Here is a 19920-nt window from a genome sequence, read left to right on the forward strand (position 1 = left end):
TCTTCTAGGCCTGGGGCGTTACGTCCCTGGAAGTACGCAGACCTCAAACGCCTGAAGTAGTCTCTCGGGGACTCTAGTCTTCCCTGGGAAATGGCGACGGCGCCGAGGGTGGCAGAAGCTGGGTCGGTGTACAGGGAGTACTCCTCCCTAAGGGCGTGACAAAGGGATGAATAGCGGTCGCGGATGCTTGGCTGGAGCATTTCCATGAAGACGTGGACGCTCCGAGCTGTGGTTTTCCACACTAGTTTGAGTTTTTCGCGCGATGAGGGGCGCGATAGGTCGACGAGGCAGCGATCGATCTCCCTTAGATAATCATCGATGCTCGCGTCGCGATTATCGGGATTGAAACGCTCTACGTCTTTTGCCAGAGACTCAATCTGCCGGGTACGCAGGCCTCCAAGGTTGATGGGGCCTGGGCCGTCCGAGTCGTCCGAGTCTCCATACTCACGATGGTGGTAATGACGATCATCCTCCCTTGTTGTGGAATATTTCCTTAACAAGTTCAGGAGCGAAGTTGGTTTTATCCAAAGTGTTTAACATAAAAACAGAGTCTTGATGAATGATCAAAGTTTCATTATTATTTAATGTTTGCAAACAGAGAGCACAAACACAACCACGTATTGCAGTGAACTGTGAATATGCTCTCAAGACACAAAATCAAAACAAGATATTTATACCGGCCGGCAGAGAGGAACAGATAAAACACAGGAGACTAAGGCAGAAATGTTTAGTCTAACCAGAATCAGTTGATATAGAGAAAGAACACGTCGGCTGTTTGTCCCAACTAAGATAGAAAAGTGACCTTTGTCCTAGACCAAATAGGTCAATGTGTCAATGTGTTCAGACATCCAGACGCCCATACAAATGAACTTTCTAAACAGCAATATGTCTCACAGAAAATAACATGAGGAGGTTAAAACATTTTTTATCATTACACTCCCTGAGGGGGATGGGGTCAGTTCTTGTCGCGCTCGTGAACTGCGTGGAGGATTGCGTTCGCCTGAGGTGGTTTTGAAACCACCTGGGCCGTCTAGGACCTGGTGTTGGTCCTCTCTCCTCCTGGTTGGGGATCCCATGTTTAAGAAATGCAAGGTGGTTCGGCTCTCGGGGAATGAGGGACCCGATTCCAAGAAATAACTGGGCTGAAAGGCTCGATAGGGGGTAGCAGTACCTACCGGGGCTGCTGGAGCATCTTGAAGCGCTTTCAGTCTGTGATTACTCTCTAATGCTTTAGAGAGTTCTGTGTTGACCTCTCTGAGGTCTCTGCGCAAGCTAGTATTTTCTGACTGAAGGGCTCTACATTCACGTGACAACTCCTGAACCTCTGTTCGGAGAGTCCTGATCTCGCGTTGCTGCTCGTCGCTCTGCCCGGCTTCGGGCAGCTTGCAGCTGCATTTTCTGATGATAGGTAAGCAGTATTGCTCCAATCACGTCCTGAATCAGGCACTCTGGCTTACCTGCTGGATATTTACATAAGCCACCAACTCCTCTAATTGCTCGTCACATAGGACAGCAGTGTATTTGGCAAAGTACTCTTTTTCCTTTGCCGTGAGTCTGAGGACATCAGCCACCGCATCTCGTAATGCGGTGTCTTCTGGAGCTACAGCTCCAGGAATGGGGGGTTTCTCGGCACTCATTCTCTTTAATGAGTGCGACTCCCAGTGGTTATCAATTCCCTAGTGTTAGAACGGAAACTGTTGGTGTTTACGGTTCTCAGTGAAATGTCTAGTTCTGTGACTTACGATTTCTACTGTTAGATGTTAATGACTGTTAGTGTTACGGTTCATGCAGGTGCACAGTGAAATGTCTAGCTCTGTGACTTATGTTTCTACTGTTGCTGCTCTGAGGTATCACTACTGCTTTGCAGCCAGAGGTGCGAAATTCTAATGTGGTTTAGCACTTTGGGCCTGTGACAGATGTGTGTAACTTCTTGGAGGGATTTAAGAAAAACAAGCAAAGTATTGGTATTACAAACTAAACGATCAAATCTACTACACAGCTGACTGTTAGTTTAGGAAATGAAACGAAATAAGAATTTCGGAAAAATTTTAATTCAATTAAAATTAAGATTAACATCAAAATCAAAATTTAAATTACAATAAGAAAAGATTTTGAATATCAAAGTCTACCTCTTGTGGTAAATAAGTCTCAGACATTTGGATCATTCAAAATGGAAAAATGAATTATTCAAAAATAATTATGGATTAATGTGCATATATACTGCAATAAAACTGGAATAACGTAGCCTCACACGGGGCACCAATATGTTGGGAACTAAAGGAGCGTGTTTGGGTTAGAAGCATTTAAGAAACTGAATTCTTGACATCAATAGAATTATTAATGTATGTAACAATTATTAATGATTATTAATAACAACGGGGCACCACCCTGCGAACAGGGACCAATAACCAAATGACAAAACTAAGTCTCATAATTAGTAGTCACTCATAATGTCAATAGTCTGCATATGACTACACATTCAGTGACAGTGAAGGGTTAAATTCGAGCACAGGACTACTACATACAATTTCATTACACGCATATGCACAAGTAATCACAGACGACTGCTCCTTAAAGTATAACAGAGTTTATTAAATCAAAATAGTAAATGATCAAATCAATTAATATTGCAACCAATAAACGTTATCATACAATTTTATATGCCTAACCTAAAGTCAAATGAATGAAATGGATGAGGATGTATGTATGTAAGTATGTGTGTGTGTGGGTGAGGATGTATGTATGCAAGTATGTGTGTGTGTATGAGTCTTAAGGACCTACAGCTAAGCTACCACCTGATGGCGGAGTCGAGTGACTCTGACAAAATGGTGGAGAGGTTGCTGTATGTAATCACGTGTGCCGATGCATCGCGTGAGTTGGGACAATAGGCGGGGGTTCACCCACACTCAGCCGGAGCTCTATGTGGGTGCAAGTTACGGCGAACAAGAGAAATAAAAGAGAGGCAGAAATCGACCTGACTCAACTCTGTTGCGATGTCATAAGGAGCATGAGTCTGCTGGTTTTATCACGCATAAGTATACCGTTGTCGTCTTTGAACTACCGGCAGCTTATGCAGTGATAAGCCACGACTCTCAGCTCACTCACAGAGTCGAGTTAAGGAAGAGAGAAATGCCACACGAAGTGAAATAAAACAAATGAAAGTAATCCCCAAATAAACAGATCTTTATCGCTGCGGTGAGATGAGCGTAGTGTTTCTCATCATGTCTCTATAGTAATAATACACAAACTCTGCATCCACTCGCAGCGATTGATCTAAATGCAGACAGTTACAGCAGTTCAATACACAAACAGAGCTTCGGGTCCGCGATGGATTACGCAATACCTTGATATCACGCGACAGTAACTTCTCACAAACAAAATACGGGAATATCAACACATAAATGAACAACCTGAATTAACGTAGGTTATATTAAGCTAAGCTATGCCCAGACGCCATGAAACTCTTACTTTTAGATGCTTCGGAGCAAAGGGAAGAGTTTTCGAGGAAGAGTTGTTTCCTCGACAAGAAAAAAAGCGGAGGGACGCTTGCTGGTCGGCGCGCCGTTTGCCGGCGCGGGGTCGGTCCGTGGTGGCGCAGCTTTCTCTGGAGCAAGCGCAGGTCCGATCTGTTCTCGCTGCAGCAGGGACAGTTTAACTTCGGCTGAGACAGCGTGTCGGCGCGTCTTCCCGGTAATCGTCGGAGAAGGAGGGAGGCTTCGTCGTGCTCCTTCTGCCGGTTTGTGCACAAAAAGAAAAGCGGAGAAACGGATCGGGGAAGTGATCCGTTCTCGCGGGATGAGGGGGGGGTGACTCAGGATGGAGCACTGTATGTTTCGTCCAGCGAAATGGCATGTGGCCTGTTTGAGGAGGTTTGAAGGCCTGTGGCTTCCTCGTGGCTGCGTCGGCAGCGTGATGCTGGGGGGGGGGGGGAGGCTGCTGGATGTTCTGTAGCCGGGACGGAGGTCCGGGGCGAAGAGAGCGATTTACGCTGTGTTGGTGCTTATAAACGGGTCGGCCCGCGCAGCGGGAGGCTGCATTTCGGCCAATGAAGGGTCCACCTCAGCTGTGGTCGAAGGCTGGAGGTGCGGTCATCTCAAGGGGGCAAGGATCAGACTTCAGGTCAGACTTGTGTGAGGAAGGAAAGCATGTGAGGAGCTCAGCCAGCCAGGAGGTGGCGCCAGACCCCAACACAAAGAAGAAACCATCTTTGTCAGACTTCAAGGAATGTGTTTGTTTCCAGTAAGCCAGAGCACAGGCCAATCAGCGTCCTCTGAGGAGCTACTTGCAGCTACGGTGTGGTTTAGGTGTGTGCCAGACGACACAGAGGGGCGACTGTTCGTTCTTAGTGTCACGTGCAACTTGAAGGTACTGAGTGTAGATACAAAACGCCGAGTTCAGGAGCCAAAAAGAGGTAGAATTTAATAAGATATCCCACAGAGGGAAAACACAGGAACAGACGTGTCAAGAAAACATGAGGCTCGAATGAAGGGCAAGGTACAGACACGCCTTAAATACACTTGAGGCAATTACACAGGTGAACCCACTTAAGGTGAGCCAAGTCCAATCAGTCCACAAAACCTAATTAAGGCGCACTCTGCCACCATCTGCTGGATGTCCTGGGGTCCTACGGCGCAGTCCTGACACTTAGCCTAGTTACTGCAATAGCATAAGTTTTATCAGAGCTAGAGAGTATTTCTTCATTGAAAGAGGAGCAAAGAACGACACTGAAGGCTTTTCTCTCGATTAAAAAAAAACATTTTTTGCTCTCCTCTCGACTTGAAAGTTTGGTTGACTGACAGATGGTTCATCCAATTTTATGTGCCTGCCCTTTTCCAAACAATGACGGCTTTTGTGTAACAAACCATCTGGCGGATCAGGTTACTCAACCTTACCCATCATAACTAAATGCCTAAACACCCTTACCCTAACCTTAACCTAAACCCAATTCTAACCTGAAAATCAAGTGTGAACCCTCAAACAGGCCTTTGGAGAAGCAAGTACCGGGCCGGGGTGGTACTTGCAAGCAGTCCTTGCCAACAGTTCACATCTAAGTGGCATAACAATATCAGCCGACTGTGTCGAGCAGTTTAATTAGTGGAGACCAGGTTTATGAACTTAAACAACTTTACCAAATCAAAGCATTGATCAGAAGCTGGTGTGTGTAACTTCGGTTTGATGCTGTGGGGAAAAAGACGGCTCAAATTGGCCAACATTTTCAAACTGGGCTTTTATTTGTTTTTTAGCTTCTAGTACCACGATTAACAGGAGCAGAGTGTCTCCTTCCTGCTCAGCTATTTGAATTGGATTATATATCAATCTATCAAACACACCAGTTTAACATGTTGAAGTGAGAATACTAATTTCAAACATGGTTATGTTCACATCTCTCCCGCTTCACATTTCACACTGCTGATTATAACAGGTCAAATCCTTGCAGAGATAAGTATGAGCAGTACTGTAAACTATTTTGTTGAGTTGCCTCTGAGTGAAATGCTTTGAGTGAATTTGAGAGTCTTCTCATAAGCAGTGTGGCAGTGTATAATTCTCGGGCTTTTATTGTGAAAGGTAAGAATGGAAAGAGTAAAGCTGTAATGTGAAGCCACTGCCGTTGACAAGATGTGAGCAATAAAGAGTTTGTTGTCTTGGTTCAGGAGACGGAGCTTCTGTGTTGTTATTGTATTACAAGATACAAGAGCATTTATTATTGCCATGCAACAGAGTTGGTGGTAATAGTTTGCAGGTATTTTAGTTCCAGTGCAAAGAAAGAAATGAGAAACAAGCAACAGACACCGTGAATTAATACATATGCAAAAGGAAATAAATGAATGTGAAAATATGTACAGTGAAATATGTGTACAGTTCTGTTCCCAGCAGAGTGCAATCACTGGATTACCATTGCATACAAGTCCAGTTACCAGTTAGTATAGGTGCAACTCAACTCAGGACCCCCAAGGTGGTGAGATAATTTTACACGAGATGGTTGTGGCGAAAAAAAAATACATATATTAGACTGGGGGAACATGGACTACATACAAACATAAAATCCCCTGTACCAGTGATATAATTATTTATTCTATTGAGTGGGGGGTGGGGGGGGGGGGGGTGGACCCAACTGTTGCAATACTTTTGTAGTACTGATATGCTGTGTACTACAACACTATTCCAAGGTGCCAAACTTACCCTGAAGTACAATGACCTTTTTTATTTATTTTTTTAACATGGAAAAACCTTTGCGTAGGATATCTGTGGTGGTCATAAGAGCAGGTCCTCCAACAATGTGTTAAGCAGAGCACAGGCCCATTAAGTCGGATCGGTACCTGTGTTAGAAGAAGAATTCAGTTAAATTATAAATGGTGCCAATTGCTATATACAGTAAGCCATTTGCAAACTCATCTCCATCATGGCTTTCAATGTTTTTTTGGTAAAGACAGTCGCAATATATAACAAAGTGCTTATTCTACATAAACTATCAAATATATTCAATGAAATTTATAATTTCTTATTTTCTTTGGTATTTTTGTCATGTCATGTATTGTCGGGGAGGTTAAAACGATTTATTTCCACCACACCTATGAAATGATTGTTTCGGTAATGTGTATATCAATGTTGTCAAATGGCAAGTCTCTATTTGACCATGTGACGAAACGAAACGATACACGGTACAGCTTTCTCTTTGACCTCTCTATTTCCCAATACAACAGCCTACATAACTCCGAAATATTATTGGTATATATATATGTTTTAGGTCATATATATATATATATATATATATATTCTCAAGTGTGTGTTGGGCCCATTGTACCTACATTTTTACGCTGATTGAGCTTCATGTCTTCATAGCACAAGTTTGTGTGTGTTATGAACCATCGTTTGCAGAGGGTAACCTATGCAACACTTTTATAATATATGGTGCATTTCTGTCACTTGTGGAGCCCCAAAAAGATCACAGAAAGAGTTTTCAGATGTTGGGACCTGAGTACAGGCGCTGTAACATCCTAATGATGTTAAGAAGACAATGCAGCCTCAGTAAAACTTGTGCAAACAACCTCCTGTGTCTCACAGTGATTTATGTTGTTTGTCAGATTTGGCAGTAAACAGAAGAGCTCGGTTTGTTGTTTGTCGGCTGTGTAAAGTCAGCATCAAGGCACTTCATTTTAATTTCAAATGTGTTCAGTGTGTATGTGTGTTCCTGCTCACTTCTGATCGCAGCTTAAAACAGTTTCTGACAGCTTGCTAAATGTGGAAACTCTCCCTCTCCTTTTTTCTTTTTTCTGTCTCCCTCTCACTTTCTTTCTCTGGCTCCCTCCATTCCTATCCTAATTCCTTCCACAGGCTGACTGTCTCTCCAGAGAATACCTTCGCACACACTTCCCATGAAACAAAGAAATGAGGTAAGTGACAAAATACACCTTACATGTGTGGGTTCTCACACTCACACAAATATCTTGTATTAGTGGTATCTTGGCACATGGTGAGAGAGGAGTGATTTACACCGGCTTAAAATAGGCTTAAATGCAACAGCAAGTGACTCATTGAGGAATTTCCCCAAATCCTAAAGTAAAGCCACATTTGTTGGTAGAAAGCCTCATCATTGTCATCTAATTTGCTGTAATTTGAGCAAATGTATTATAGAGGAGGATAAACACTGGTAATTTCATAAAAATGAAGATTGTTTCAGGATTTCCCTTAAAAATAATTGTGTCTTCTTTCTGCCTTATTAGCTTAATCATAGGGGCGGAGGAAAGATCAACAAGTTTAAATCAAACCTGTAAAATGAAACTCATACATTACAAACACTGTGAAGCCTACACAGCACAGGTCCTAATCTCTGTCAGGAAATACTTTTTTAGGGTTATCGCCGATCAGAAGGGAGGTCAGAGGTCAGCCAGTCAGCAGCACTCCTGTAGCTCGTTGGGATTAATTTTCTTGCTCAGAGGTGGGAGCTTGGACTAAGGCTTCCTGTTTGGATGTGATGCTACATCCATCGTGCTGCAGCAGAGGGGAAGTTTAGGAGGTGAGCCAAGGATGCCTGAGGTTAAGCAGAGACACACAGGCAGAAAGAGAGAGATGGAACAGTGAGGTGAGAAAAAGTCTTTGATCCTGTGATTCTCATCTGAAATAACAGGCAGCGCTGCTCACTTCAACCCTACCTTCCTCATTACAGATCAAAGCTGCCGACCGTTTGCACACTCAGATGCTTCGAAAAACTCAATCATCATTCCCTCTCACCCTCCGATGCAAAGTATTTTCAAACATGCACAGAATTGTACATCCAGAACCGAAGTACAGCAGCTCACACTCGCAGTTTTGTTCACAGTTGCTCACACGCAGGCCTCACGAGGGTGTTTGTGCACTCTCACATCCCTAAGCATACCCCACTGGGAAACATAATGGGATGTCCGCGTTCATCCACTCGGAAGCTCCCTGACGTGGTGAATCCTCTGAGCGCGCACCGCTCTTTGATCAGCCTCTCTACAAAGAGACTGAGACAGGGAGGGAGGCTTTGTGCTGAGAAGGCAGGGCTGTAGTAGGTTCCTCTAGGCCTTAACCCAGCTTTACCCTCTCACTCGCTCAGCAGGCGGCAGGCACATTCGATCGGACACACTATACTCTGCAGCTAGATCTGGTGTACCATACACTTCAGGCATGTGATCTCTAACGTTATGTGATAAGAGTACCATATCACCAAGACAGATTGCTGTACATTCAGTGGGTACATTACTATTTAGGTAGTTTTGATTGTGAGCAGAATATCCCCAAAACAACAAAATCTATTTCACTGAAATGCAGTAGAAATAAAGGCCATGGTCCCATAAAGTTTTTTTTTTTTGCAGATTGCACCAACATGTGATCCCTTACAAAGTCTGTAATGTTTTGCCTTGTAACTCCTGAACCCTGAAGTATAAGACTTTTTTTATTTTCTTGTAATATTTTAAGACAGGGGTATAAAACAAACAAAAAACGAATGAAGTTCGGGCCATGCGGCTGTGCCATGACATTGGTTTAATGACCCATTATTTCCAAAACCGGAATAGTCCGAACATATTTCAGTCACCATGCTGTAGTAGTTACCATGCTGCAATGACCATGCTGTAGTGACCATGCTGTCGTGACCATGCTGTAGTAGTGACCATGCTGTAGTGACCATAGTGTAATAGTGACCATGCTGTAGTGACCATAGTGTAATAGTGACCATGCTGTAGTAGTGACCATGCTGTAGTAGTGACCATGCTGTAGTGACCATAGTGTAATAGTGACCCTGCTGTAGTAGTGACCATAGTGTATTAGTGACCATGCTGTAGTGACCATGCTGTAGTCGTGACCATAGTGTAGTAGTGACCATGCTGTAGTAGTGACCATCCTATAGTAGTGACCATGCTGTAGTAGTGACCATCCTGTAGTAGTGACCATGCTGTAGCAGTGACCATAGTGTAGTAGTGACCATGCTGTAGTGACATGCTGTAGTGACCATAGTGTAGTAGTGACCATGCTGTTGTAGTGACCATCCTGTAGTAGTGACCATGCTGTAGTAGTGACCATAGTGTAGTAGTGACCATGCTGTGGTAGTGACCATAGTGTAGTAGTGACCATGCTGTAGTGACATGCTGTAGTGACCATAGTGTAGTAGTGACCATGCTGTAGTGGCTATAGTGTAGTAGTAACCATAGTGTAGTAGTGACCATAGTGTAGTAGTAACCATAGTGTAGTAGTGACCATGCTGTACTAGTAATTATGCTGTAGTAGTAATCATGCTGTAGTAGCGACCATAGTGTAGTAGTGACCATGCTGTAGTGACCATAGTAGTGACCATAGTGTAGTAGTGACCATGCTGTAGTAGTGACCATAGTGTAGTAGTGACCATGCTGTAGTGACCATAGTGTCGTAGTGACCCTGCTGTAGTAGTGACCATAGTGTAGTAGCGACCATAGTGTAGTAGTGACCATGCTGTAGTGACCATAGTAGTGACCATAGTGTAGTAGTGACCATGCTGTAGTGACATGCTGTAGTGACCATAGTGTAGTAGTGACCATGCTGTAGTGGCTATAGTGTAGTAGTAACCATAGTGTAGTAGTAACCATAGTGTAGTAGTGACCATAGTGTAGTAGTAACCATAGTGTAGTAGTGACCATGCTGTAGTAGTAATCATGCTGTAGTAGTAATCATGCTGTAGGAGTGACCATGCTGTACTAGTGATTATACTGTATGAGCTGAACTCGCCGTAGGAGTTAAAGGTAAAATGATTCAAGGATTTACAAGAAACCAACTATTTCGTTTCTCATCTCGGATTTCTCGGCCCTATATGTGTGCAATGTTGTATTCACTTGTTTTCCGACACGTTGTGTTACCAGCCCTTTCTAATTGAATCAGTCTTCACTGTAGCACAGAGATCAACAGTAACCGGCTGAAATCTGTTCACCTACAGATAGTCTCAGGGAGCGAGCATCTCAACAGCGGACTGTGGGTTGTGTCCCTGGGTGGCAGACAAAAAGAAATAGAGTTTCTGTCTCTCTCAAATAAAGGAGAGAGACATGAAAGACGGAGCAGCAGGAGAGGAGATGAAGAGATCTGAACAGAGGAGGGAAACAACAGGGGTACGGAGGGATGGAGGGGAAGAGCAAGAGTATGTAAAAATCAATGCCTGTAAAATAAAAGAGTCAAGGCAAGACGATACAAACTTCTCAGTGGTTCGAGTGTCGGAGTGATATGCTGCATGTTTCTGGATTTACATTTTTCTACTGCTATTGATTGCTGAATGGCCATGTAAGTTTACAGATACCTAAACTAAAGAAGACAGTACTTCAACTAGTCAGATTTCAGATTGCTTCTACCTCTTTAGGTAGGAAGAAACAACTTGAAAACGTTTGGAGAAAATCCATTACATTTACAGAGGCCATCATGCGTTTATTTTGTATTGCACTCACTCTGCTTCTATTTTGACCTCCCATCCCAACTTGTGTTAGAGTTAGAACTGGAAAATTACTGAGACACTTTTCTTTGATTTCTTTTTCCCCAATATTGGTACTTTTTGTCTTATACTATATTGTATAGTGAGGCCCTTGTGACTATGGAAGCCTGAAAGAAATATGGGTAATACTGTAAAGAAACAACAAAAGGAGGAAACTGTGTGGGTCTTCTCCAGCATTATTCCTCCCACAGTCCAAACGCATGCAAGGTTGTTGACTCTCAGTTGCACGAAGATGTGAATGGTTGCCTCGCTCCTTGTGTCAGCTTTGTGATTGACTGGTCCTGCTGCCCGTTAAAGGACAAGCGGTTATAGATAGAGTGGATATAGTTTCAACAAAATTAAATTAAATCAAGTGAAAAATGTCATGTTAGACTCTTACCAGACGTTACATAGACGTTTACACTCATTCTCCTGTTGAAGAGATTTTTTTTAGCACATGTGGGCAGCAGAATACAGTATTTATTTCAACAAGGTTCTACTCGTCCAAGTCAATATACAGTAGATCATTACAGAAATTGCAAAGTAAATAAATTATGATATGATAAAATAATGGATTTAACTTTTTGGATTGTGTTCTCTTTTTTCAACCAGTGACGTCACTTGAATGTTACAGGTAGTGCCGTTTCTGCTATTTGCTCTTTTATGAAAAATAATTTTGTGGCATTTGACGAATTAAATGTCAAATAGTTACCTTTATTTGATTGTATGGCATTATAATGAGACGGGAAGCACAGGAAGAGGGGCTGATGATGTGCACCAAAGATCCCAAATGGACTTATACCAGTACCGAGGTGGTATGCGTCCTAACCTATTTACGACCAGAACACCCCCAAATGCAATAACTTTAACGATTGCTTTTATTATATGTGAGTCAGATTTGAATACCATTGTCGCACAGTCCCAAACTATCAATAATCCATCAGGAGACTCTTCAGCTTCAACTGTGGAAATTGTTCAACTTCATGCTGCCCTTTTCAAAAACAGTAGTAAAATGTCATGGAAAAATTGCAGAGGCAGTCGGCCAAGGTTGGAGTGATGAGCTCTGTTGGGAGCAGACGCTCTCATTAAAAAGGAACAGTGATACAAGGACACAGCTTGTTGCTTGAGGTACTCTTCAGCTCAGTATTAACTGGAGGACTGGAGTAATTCAGATTAACCCGTTGAGGCTCATTTATTGACCAATTGGCCAATTTAAGTTGTGTGTGCGCATGTGTTTTTCTCATTGGTCACTTCATGTTGGACTTAGGATGGCTTGTTCTGTCAAGAAAAAAACTGATGTCCCCAGTTTGAAAAACATATGCATTCGTATTGTTCAGTGCAGTTTGCATGCAGTTTTTCTTTGATTTTGGTCAAAGACATTTTTATTTTGTGATTTTTGTGTTGAAATTAGTTGTTGACATTTTCAATCTAACTGTTAATTAGTGCGCACAAATTGAGTTTTTTGAAAAAGTAAATGCAGTTTAGCAGTAGCACAGAGAAGAGCCATGAAGTCAGAGAACTGACTCAGCAGTGTTAGTTAAAGTTGGCTAACATTAGCCACCATAAGCTTATGGTCACACCAGACCAGTGGCGGCTGGTGGAAAATTTTCTAGGTAGGGCCATCCTATCCATTTCAACAAACATCCCAGTATGATTTAATGCAAACAAATTAAAGTATCTAACACGCATTACTACTTTGCAGTTAAATATTTAACATGTATTCCAACACAAAAAAAAGCAGTAAATAACGCTTATATAATATAATATAATATAACATGTTTATTTCTTGAGATGCCCCTATGGACCTTGTTATAGGAGGTAAAGATCAGGAGAAGTAAACATGAAGTGTAATTATGAATACTGATGTTAAATTAAGCGATGATGAGTTTTCACTGTTAATTTAACATCTCAATTAAATGTTGATGCCTCCATGACCAAGTTAAGCAGATGAGACTGAGGATAACTATGTAGAAGAAAAGATGTTCACTTTGTCTAATATGTAGCTTGACAGAGTTCTCATGTGTGTCCTGGTGTTCTCATGTTTCCTTACCTCCTCATCCCTCACTCCCGTAGCTGTCCGTGCTGGATCTGTCCCTGTTGTTTTAAAAAGCAAAATAAGTTATTAGCATGATGTCATCCAGCTAGCCAAACCTGTCTGGTACAGCTAGTAGAGAAGCTTTGCATGTACTGCTTCCCTTTCCCGCTAGTCTGCTGTCTGATTGTGAGGTCAGGCTGATCTGGGATCAGCTCTTTGGCTGCAGAATCTCCGTCAAAGTTGTCCTCTCAAACGGGTCTTGGAGGAGACTTCTCCTGACGAGAACCACAGCTAGGGAGGAAAAATCTTTTTGGCCCCACACTGAATCTATTTGAGGACGCTGATTGGCTAAATTGTATGTCACTCATTTATATCTTGAATCAGCAATTGGCTAAACTGCTTTATAGACCCGCCTCTTTTGGGCCAAAACGATTAGGCCCCCCCAGCTGCGCGTTCTGAGACGCGTCGTGCACACAGGCGGAGAGCACGAGCAGACGAGCACACAGGTGGAGAGGACGAGCAGGAAAAGCATATATTTTGCGCAGATATCATATTTTACACATATTACTGGGTACATTCCACAGTTTAAACACACAAATATTGACAATTTGTATCATTTATTATTATCATTTTTTTGTTTGTTTTGTTTTTGTGTGGCTCAAGGTGGACCAGGCCCCATGGCCCTCTATTGACCAGCCACCACTGCACCAGACCATACGACTATGACAGCAACACCCCTGAGAAGTTACAACGGTTAGTTTTATTGCTTATGAATTCAACTTTTAATTTCTAAGAGAAGTAATGTTTTAATTTAGATTTAAAAGTGTAAAAGAGTAGAGTTGATCTGTTATGGTTAAATGATTACTATAAGTCAACCCAGTATCTCAAAGTCTACTCAGTGATGTGGGTGTTTTACCGGACCGTACAGCAAAGCTCTGGATTTACCAGTCCATCTACTTTCCGCCCCTCACCTCTGGTCATGAGCTTTGGGTAGTGACTGAAAGAATGAAATTGCAGCTACAACCAGTCAAAATGAGCTTCCTTTGGTGGCTGGGCTCAGTCTTAGAGATAGGGTGAGGAGCTCAGGAGTAGAGCTCCTTTGTGTCAAAAGGGGCCAGCTGAGGTGTTTTGGGCATCTGATCAGGATGCTTCCTGGACGCCTCTCTTTAGAGTTTTTATTATATGTCAGATTTGAATACCATTGGCACCATAGTCGGAACACGCTGGAAGGATTGTATATCTCGTCTGACCTGGGAAGAAAAGCTGGAATGAGTTGCTAGGGAGAGGGGTGTTACCCTGCTAAACCTGCTGCCCCTTTGACCCAGCCTCGGAGATGATGATGATGATGATGATGATGATGATGATGATGATGATGATGATGATGATGATGATGATGATGATGATGATGATGATGATGAATGGATGGATGGATGGATTGGGGAACAATGAAAAAAATAAGACCGTCAACAGTAGATCATGTCACGTGAACAAGGTCAATCGTAGTGACGAACCTACAGAGAATTATCACCGAGCTTTTTGATTCTCCCCAGGTCTGCGCAGTAGTTTAGCCTTCTTTAGCACATCGTTTGGTTTTACTTCCAAACTATTCCAAACTATTTAACATAATCAAAACTTTATTGTTTTGATTATGTTCCATCCTTCTCATCAACCCTGTTTCCAGCAGCGGCAGGCAGCTATTATGTTAGCCGAAACAACTTTATAAGGCCAAACGTTTGTGTTATGTGAAGCTTTTGGTGGCAAAAAACACGAATTAATGTTGCTTTGGAATCATTTTTTTCAAGGGAACATTTCTGCCATTGAAACTTATTCTGTGGAAGTCAATTTTTGTTTGTTCGTTTTTTTTCTTTTGGAGTGTCTTTTTGAGAGTGTCTTTTGGAGTGTCTTCAATGGAGTGTCGTTGGAAGAGCCCTTTGCTTTTTCCTTGGACCCCTGGATCCTTGTGTCAAATGCATTTTATCACATACTGTTTGAGCGCCATGTGCAAAGTTGTTTTTTTGTTATTTTATCATAGCTGTTTGCTGTGCTGTTTCCTCCACAGTTATCTTGTTCTTATTCTCTCTGTATGTGCATAAACATAATGCAGAAAATGCTCGTTGTTTCATTTGATGTCAAAATCAAAGCTAGAGCTACCATAAAGCCATTTTTCTGCACTTAAGAATCATCCTGTGTGTTATCTATTGTTCTCTGGTTTGCTTTTCTTACTTGTCCTTGTTATACCTTCTTCACTTTGTGTTTCCCCGTTTGCAGTTTCATTTGCTCGGCTTCATCAAAACATGTCTGTGCTTTGTATATGTTCAGCCCTCTTTAATCAGTTGTGTGTGGCTTCTCCCTTATCTGGCAGCAAGATAAAATCTTTGGCACATTATGCTTTTTGTTGAGATATTAACAGATGGAGTCATCAGTAACTTTGAACTGGTAAAGGACAACTTTCAGCCAAGAGGATTTTTGTTTTTTATTAATCAGCTCCCCGGGAATCTTGGTGTCCATGTTTTTGTTCCTTTTTTTCCAGCTTTTTATCACTTGCTTTGATGCGTCTTTCCCACCATGTGTCCCTCCCAGTGGAGAGAGCTTCACAGTGTGCCTGAGGCAGCTGCAGGCAACGAGTGGGGGGCCGGCACAGTACAGCTAGTGTGTGTGTGTGTGTGTGTGTGTGTGTGTGTGTGTGTGTGTGTGTGTGTGTGTGTGTGTGTGTGTGTGTGTGTGTGTACACGATATCTGTGTGTATTTGTGTGTTTATGCAATGAAGAGGTGGTTTGGGAGAGGAAATGATATGGAAAGAGATATATTGCAAAAACGTCAGAAATCTTAGGGGTGGCAAGAGGGTTGTTGTGCATTCGTGCGTGTGCTGATTTAGGGGGTTGAGAGCACAGGTAATAGGGAGGAAGATGAATCAAGAGATGGTTTGAAAGTTAATGGGTGGGTGGGAGCGAGGGGGAGTGTTGACATGGCATCATTGGACTGTGAAAGAGTTTCATTCCCTGTTTCGGCATTCTGTTATCTGTTTCCATGCCAACAACAATACAAATTACACAGGAAAGATACAAAAATTTAAAAATGTGTGCTGCAAGAGCAAACCCTTTAAAGATGGACTCCCTGGGATGAGAGGGGAAGGAGGAGGGGATGATGTGGAGGGAGTAGCTGCGGGAGAAAATCCCGATGCTTGATGTGGAAGTGGAAGCCTGCAGATACAGGAAAGACCCCTCCCCTCCCCTCTCTGTTTCCCTCTTCATCTATCCTCCCTACTGTCTGTCTGAGGCAGCGGAGGAGAAACCGCATCCATTTCATCATGCCCGGCCTCACACAAACCCTCAGTGTCGTGTTTTGCGCGGCCTCGCCTCCCTCTGCCAGAATGCCGCTCTAGTGTTGATGAATTGCCACCAACTGCCTAATTTTTCACCAGTGCAGCCTCGTCGTCAAACACATCCTCACTGACACAAAACCCCTGTGCACTCCTCAGCGATAACAAGAACAATCGCTGAGCCCCAGGAAAGAGAGATGGGAAGGTAAACCGGGTAGGTGAATAAGTGGGTGGGGCCTGGGGAGTGGGCAGATGGAGAAAACAAGCGGCATTAAACATTGCTTCATTTAGCTTTTGACAGACGGGGAGATACAGTTTGCCAATGAGAAAATCACTGTGCGCTGAAGAATAAGAGCTCATCAGTTTTATTTAAGTTGAATAAAGTTTAAACAAATTTTCAGTTCAATGGCTATAGCCTACTGACAGATACGTATTCCTTCAGGAGTCATGCTGCGACTCAGGTATGAAAAAGGTGGAAAGCAAGAGTATTAAAATACATTTTTTAAATCCCTGTAGCTGCTAGGCAGTGGAAATGGTGTCTCTGTTTCCCACCAGCACCCCGTCACTGATGCCGCCATTTCCTGCAGCCTTGACTGTAATCACTGTGAGGCAGCTGTGTCGCAGGGGTTGAGTCATAGATTGATACGTCATACTACTGTGTTCAGACTGAAAATATCATTTAAATATTTGATCCCCATTCTGAAGTATTGCATCAGAAAAGCTGTATGGAAATAGTGAATTTGATAAAACTGCCTTAATCACGGAAAAAAGTTGTGACACTCACTTGAGGTGGTCTTTGCCTTTGTCGAAAAAGAGTTGATGCGCTTAATGGATTATGGAAACGCCTCGCCTATTAAATTGATTTCTCAAACATATATTTAAATGGCTGGTTTACCTATTCAAGTAATGGCAGAAATGGCGGTACAGATGGTCAGGAACAGCGGTTCCCAAACTTTTTAGGCCACGCACCCCCTTCAACATCCCGACTGGGTTCACGCACCCCCAATCCCCCCCCCCCCACACACACACACCTTAAAAAAAAAAGCAACAGAGCCGCATAAAAATTGGACTAATGAGAGAACAGTTTGCTCGCGCGTGGCGTTTGTTTACAAAATAAAAACCCCAAAAACTCTTCCTGCACCGTGCCTTCGAAAAGGTAACGGACGTAACGTTACGAAGGTAACGGACGATTGGCCAGATTGGCCACATCTGTAGACTCGTCAACTTGCAGAGAGTAAAACTCACTCTTCTTCACGCGACCGACTAATGTAGCCAGGATGTCTTCGGACAAAGCATCGATGCAGTGTTGTTGGACACCGGGATCACGTCCAACTTTTTCGCTTCTCTCTCTCCAATCATACATTCCACCATCACTTTAACATTTTTCCCTCTCCACCACCGCCTCTCCTTCTCCCTATTACGCGGCCAGAATACTACCACAACACGCCGCCTGTCTCCGGCAGAAATGCGCTCATCCACGCACGGGAACAACACCGAGTTGTAATATATACCTCCATAACACCCCGCCACTCTCGGCTCATACCTCCCCAGCAACGAGGCACATCACCCGGTCACAATACCTCCAGAATGTCCCCCGGGTGAAATCCGGGACTTGGCTTTATGGTTCCGAGTGGCGGGGCGCTCACTCGTTGGCGCTGGGACGCGAGGTCTCCAGCCGCCCCCGGCGTGAGGCACCCGATCGTCAGGTCTTCAGCCCTCGGAACAGGCCGCGGGTCAACAACTCGTGGGTGGCGGGGTAGAGGCGAGGCAGATCACAGAAAAATAATAAAGACTGGAGTACAGCAAAGATATGTTGATGAGAAACGTATTTGTACGTCAAACACAAACGTAATCAGGGAGAAAATACGTTCGTGGTAAAACGTAATTGAGAATGCATTTTAGTTTTGGGGGAACGTAATTTTTAGGAGACAGGACTGCACCGCCATTACATTTTTCCTCTCGCGCACCCCCTAGAGGCAGCTCGCGCACCCCCAGGGGTGCGCGAGCTGCACCACACTTTGGGAATCCCTGGTCAGGAACATTTATTTATGCACAAAATCTTTCTCACAATTTATAGATAAGGCCTATTGTGATAGTAATAGGTTTGTCATATTTAAAAAGTGGGTCCCCAGAAAAGTGTCTACGCAACGCTGGGTTAGTTTTGTTTCTGGTCCGGAACCTCAACTTGTTCCACTCTGCTTGCAGGCAGATTACAGCCATGCAAGCCTATACGGCCAACTTCTGACTAGGCTGTAACCGAGTTTATTCACTCCAAACCAGTTGATGGAAATCATAGACTGTATAATATATTGACATGCTCTCCTTGACATCACCCATAGGTTTCTTAAGAGCCGTTGTGAAGCTCAAAGTGGGTGGCTCTGGCCGTCGCAACTCCCGGCTAATCCAAAAACAGGCAAAGAGGTTCGTCTCTCAGCACCGAGGGTTGCCACTAAATTTAAAAAAATTCTAATTCCCATTTATTTTTTTGTGACATTTCCAAAGTTCACTTAAAATTGGCTTGATAGTGACATCACTACAGCAGGAGAAGGGGCTGTAGAAAGACACATGGATGAGTTAATCAATACAGTGTTCACTTTGTCTGAGGGGTAGTCATGCTTGGCCTGGAGCTTTATGTACTGATGAACCACTCTTTCAATTTATTGAAGGGAAAAAATCTTAATTGTATGTTTAAGTAAAAGATGGATTATTATATCGCACCAACATGATTTACTTCAGCCATATTCAGCATTTGCTGGTCGACCAAACTGGTCGTGATGATCTGTTTAGCTATTACTGCTCAGTCCCTCATAAGGGAACTGATACTTCGGTACTAAGTCAATGCCAAAATTCTGAAAACTTAACTCTCATTGTTATATGGTACTATACAGGTACAGTAGGCATCAGGGCTAGAGACGAATGGTGTAGCCTTCCGTCTTCATAGAAAATGTCTCTGATGCTACATTGTAAACAACAGATCTCTTAAATCGGCAGGAGGAGAGCTGGTTAACATCAGTTGTTAGTGGCCGGTGGCAGCACAGTCCTGCTTGGCTAAATAACAGAGCTAACCAATGTACAGAGGTTGCATTGAGTTATATTATGATGCATTCAAGCTCTATTCAGTGATTATGATTATTGGTTGAAGGTAAATTATCTTATTCAATGTAATCAAATGTAAAAAAAAGAAGTTTTTTGGAAGGAAACTTGAGGCGGATCATCAGGGATTACAGTTTTTCTCAATTGCTAAGACACATTTCTTGAAACGGTCACCCATTCTCTCAAAACTGTAAACACAAAACCTCATCTTCAAGCACTATTTACAAAACCTCTGAATCCTCTTGCAAAATGAAACTTTCGCCTCAAAACAGTTTTACCTGTGCTCAAAATCAAACACTGCTCTCAAATCATAAACAAAGTGATCAAAATAATATACACTATCAAGCAGTCAGTAAACAATACAGCAATAAATAGAAAGCACATTGTTCAAAACATATAGTTCTCAGGGAGAAGTAGATTTTTTATCTCAAAACAAATTTCATATGAACGAAAACATGTTCCATTACAGTCGCTCAAAATTGATCAGAAATTACTACTGTGCTTTGCTCTTTGCAATTTATTTTGTTC

General features: G+C 42.9%; 1 protein-coding gene across 1 annotated transcript in view; it reads left to right on the top strand.

The window, feature by feature from the left end:
- Nucleotides 1-19920, top strand: part of LOC306784606 (endonuclease V-like) — a gene marked incomplete at its 5' end in the record, with an annotated part of 74803 nt that overhangs the window by 31630 nt on the left and 23253 nt on the right. Inside the window, one exon of the mRNA XM_079278634.1 lies at nt 7333-7391. Within this exon, the coding sequence (XP_079134760.1) occupies nt 7333-7377 (45 nt within the window). The 3' untranslated portion in view covers nt 7378-7391. The remainder of the gene's footprint in view (nt 1-7332; nt 7392-19920) is intronic.

This window comes from Melanostigma gelatinosum (genome assembly GCF_949748355.1).
Source record: "Melanostigma gelatinosum genome assembly, chromosome: 11".
NCBI lineage: Eukaryota > Metazoa > Chordata > Actinopteri > Perciformes > Zoarcidae > Melanostigma > Melanostigma gelatinosum.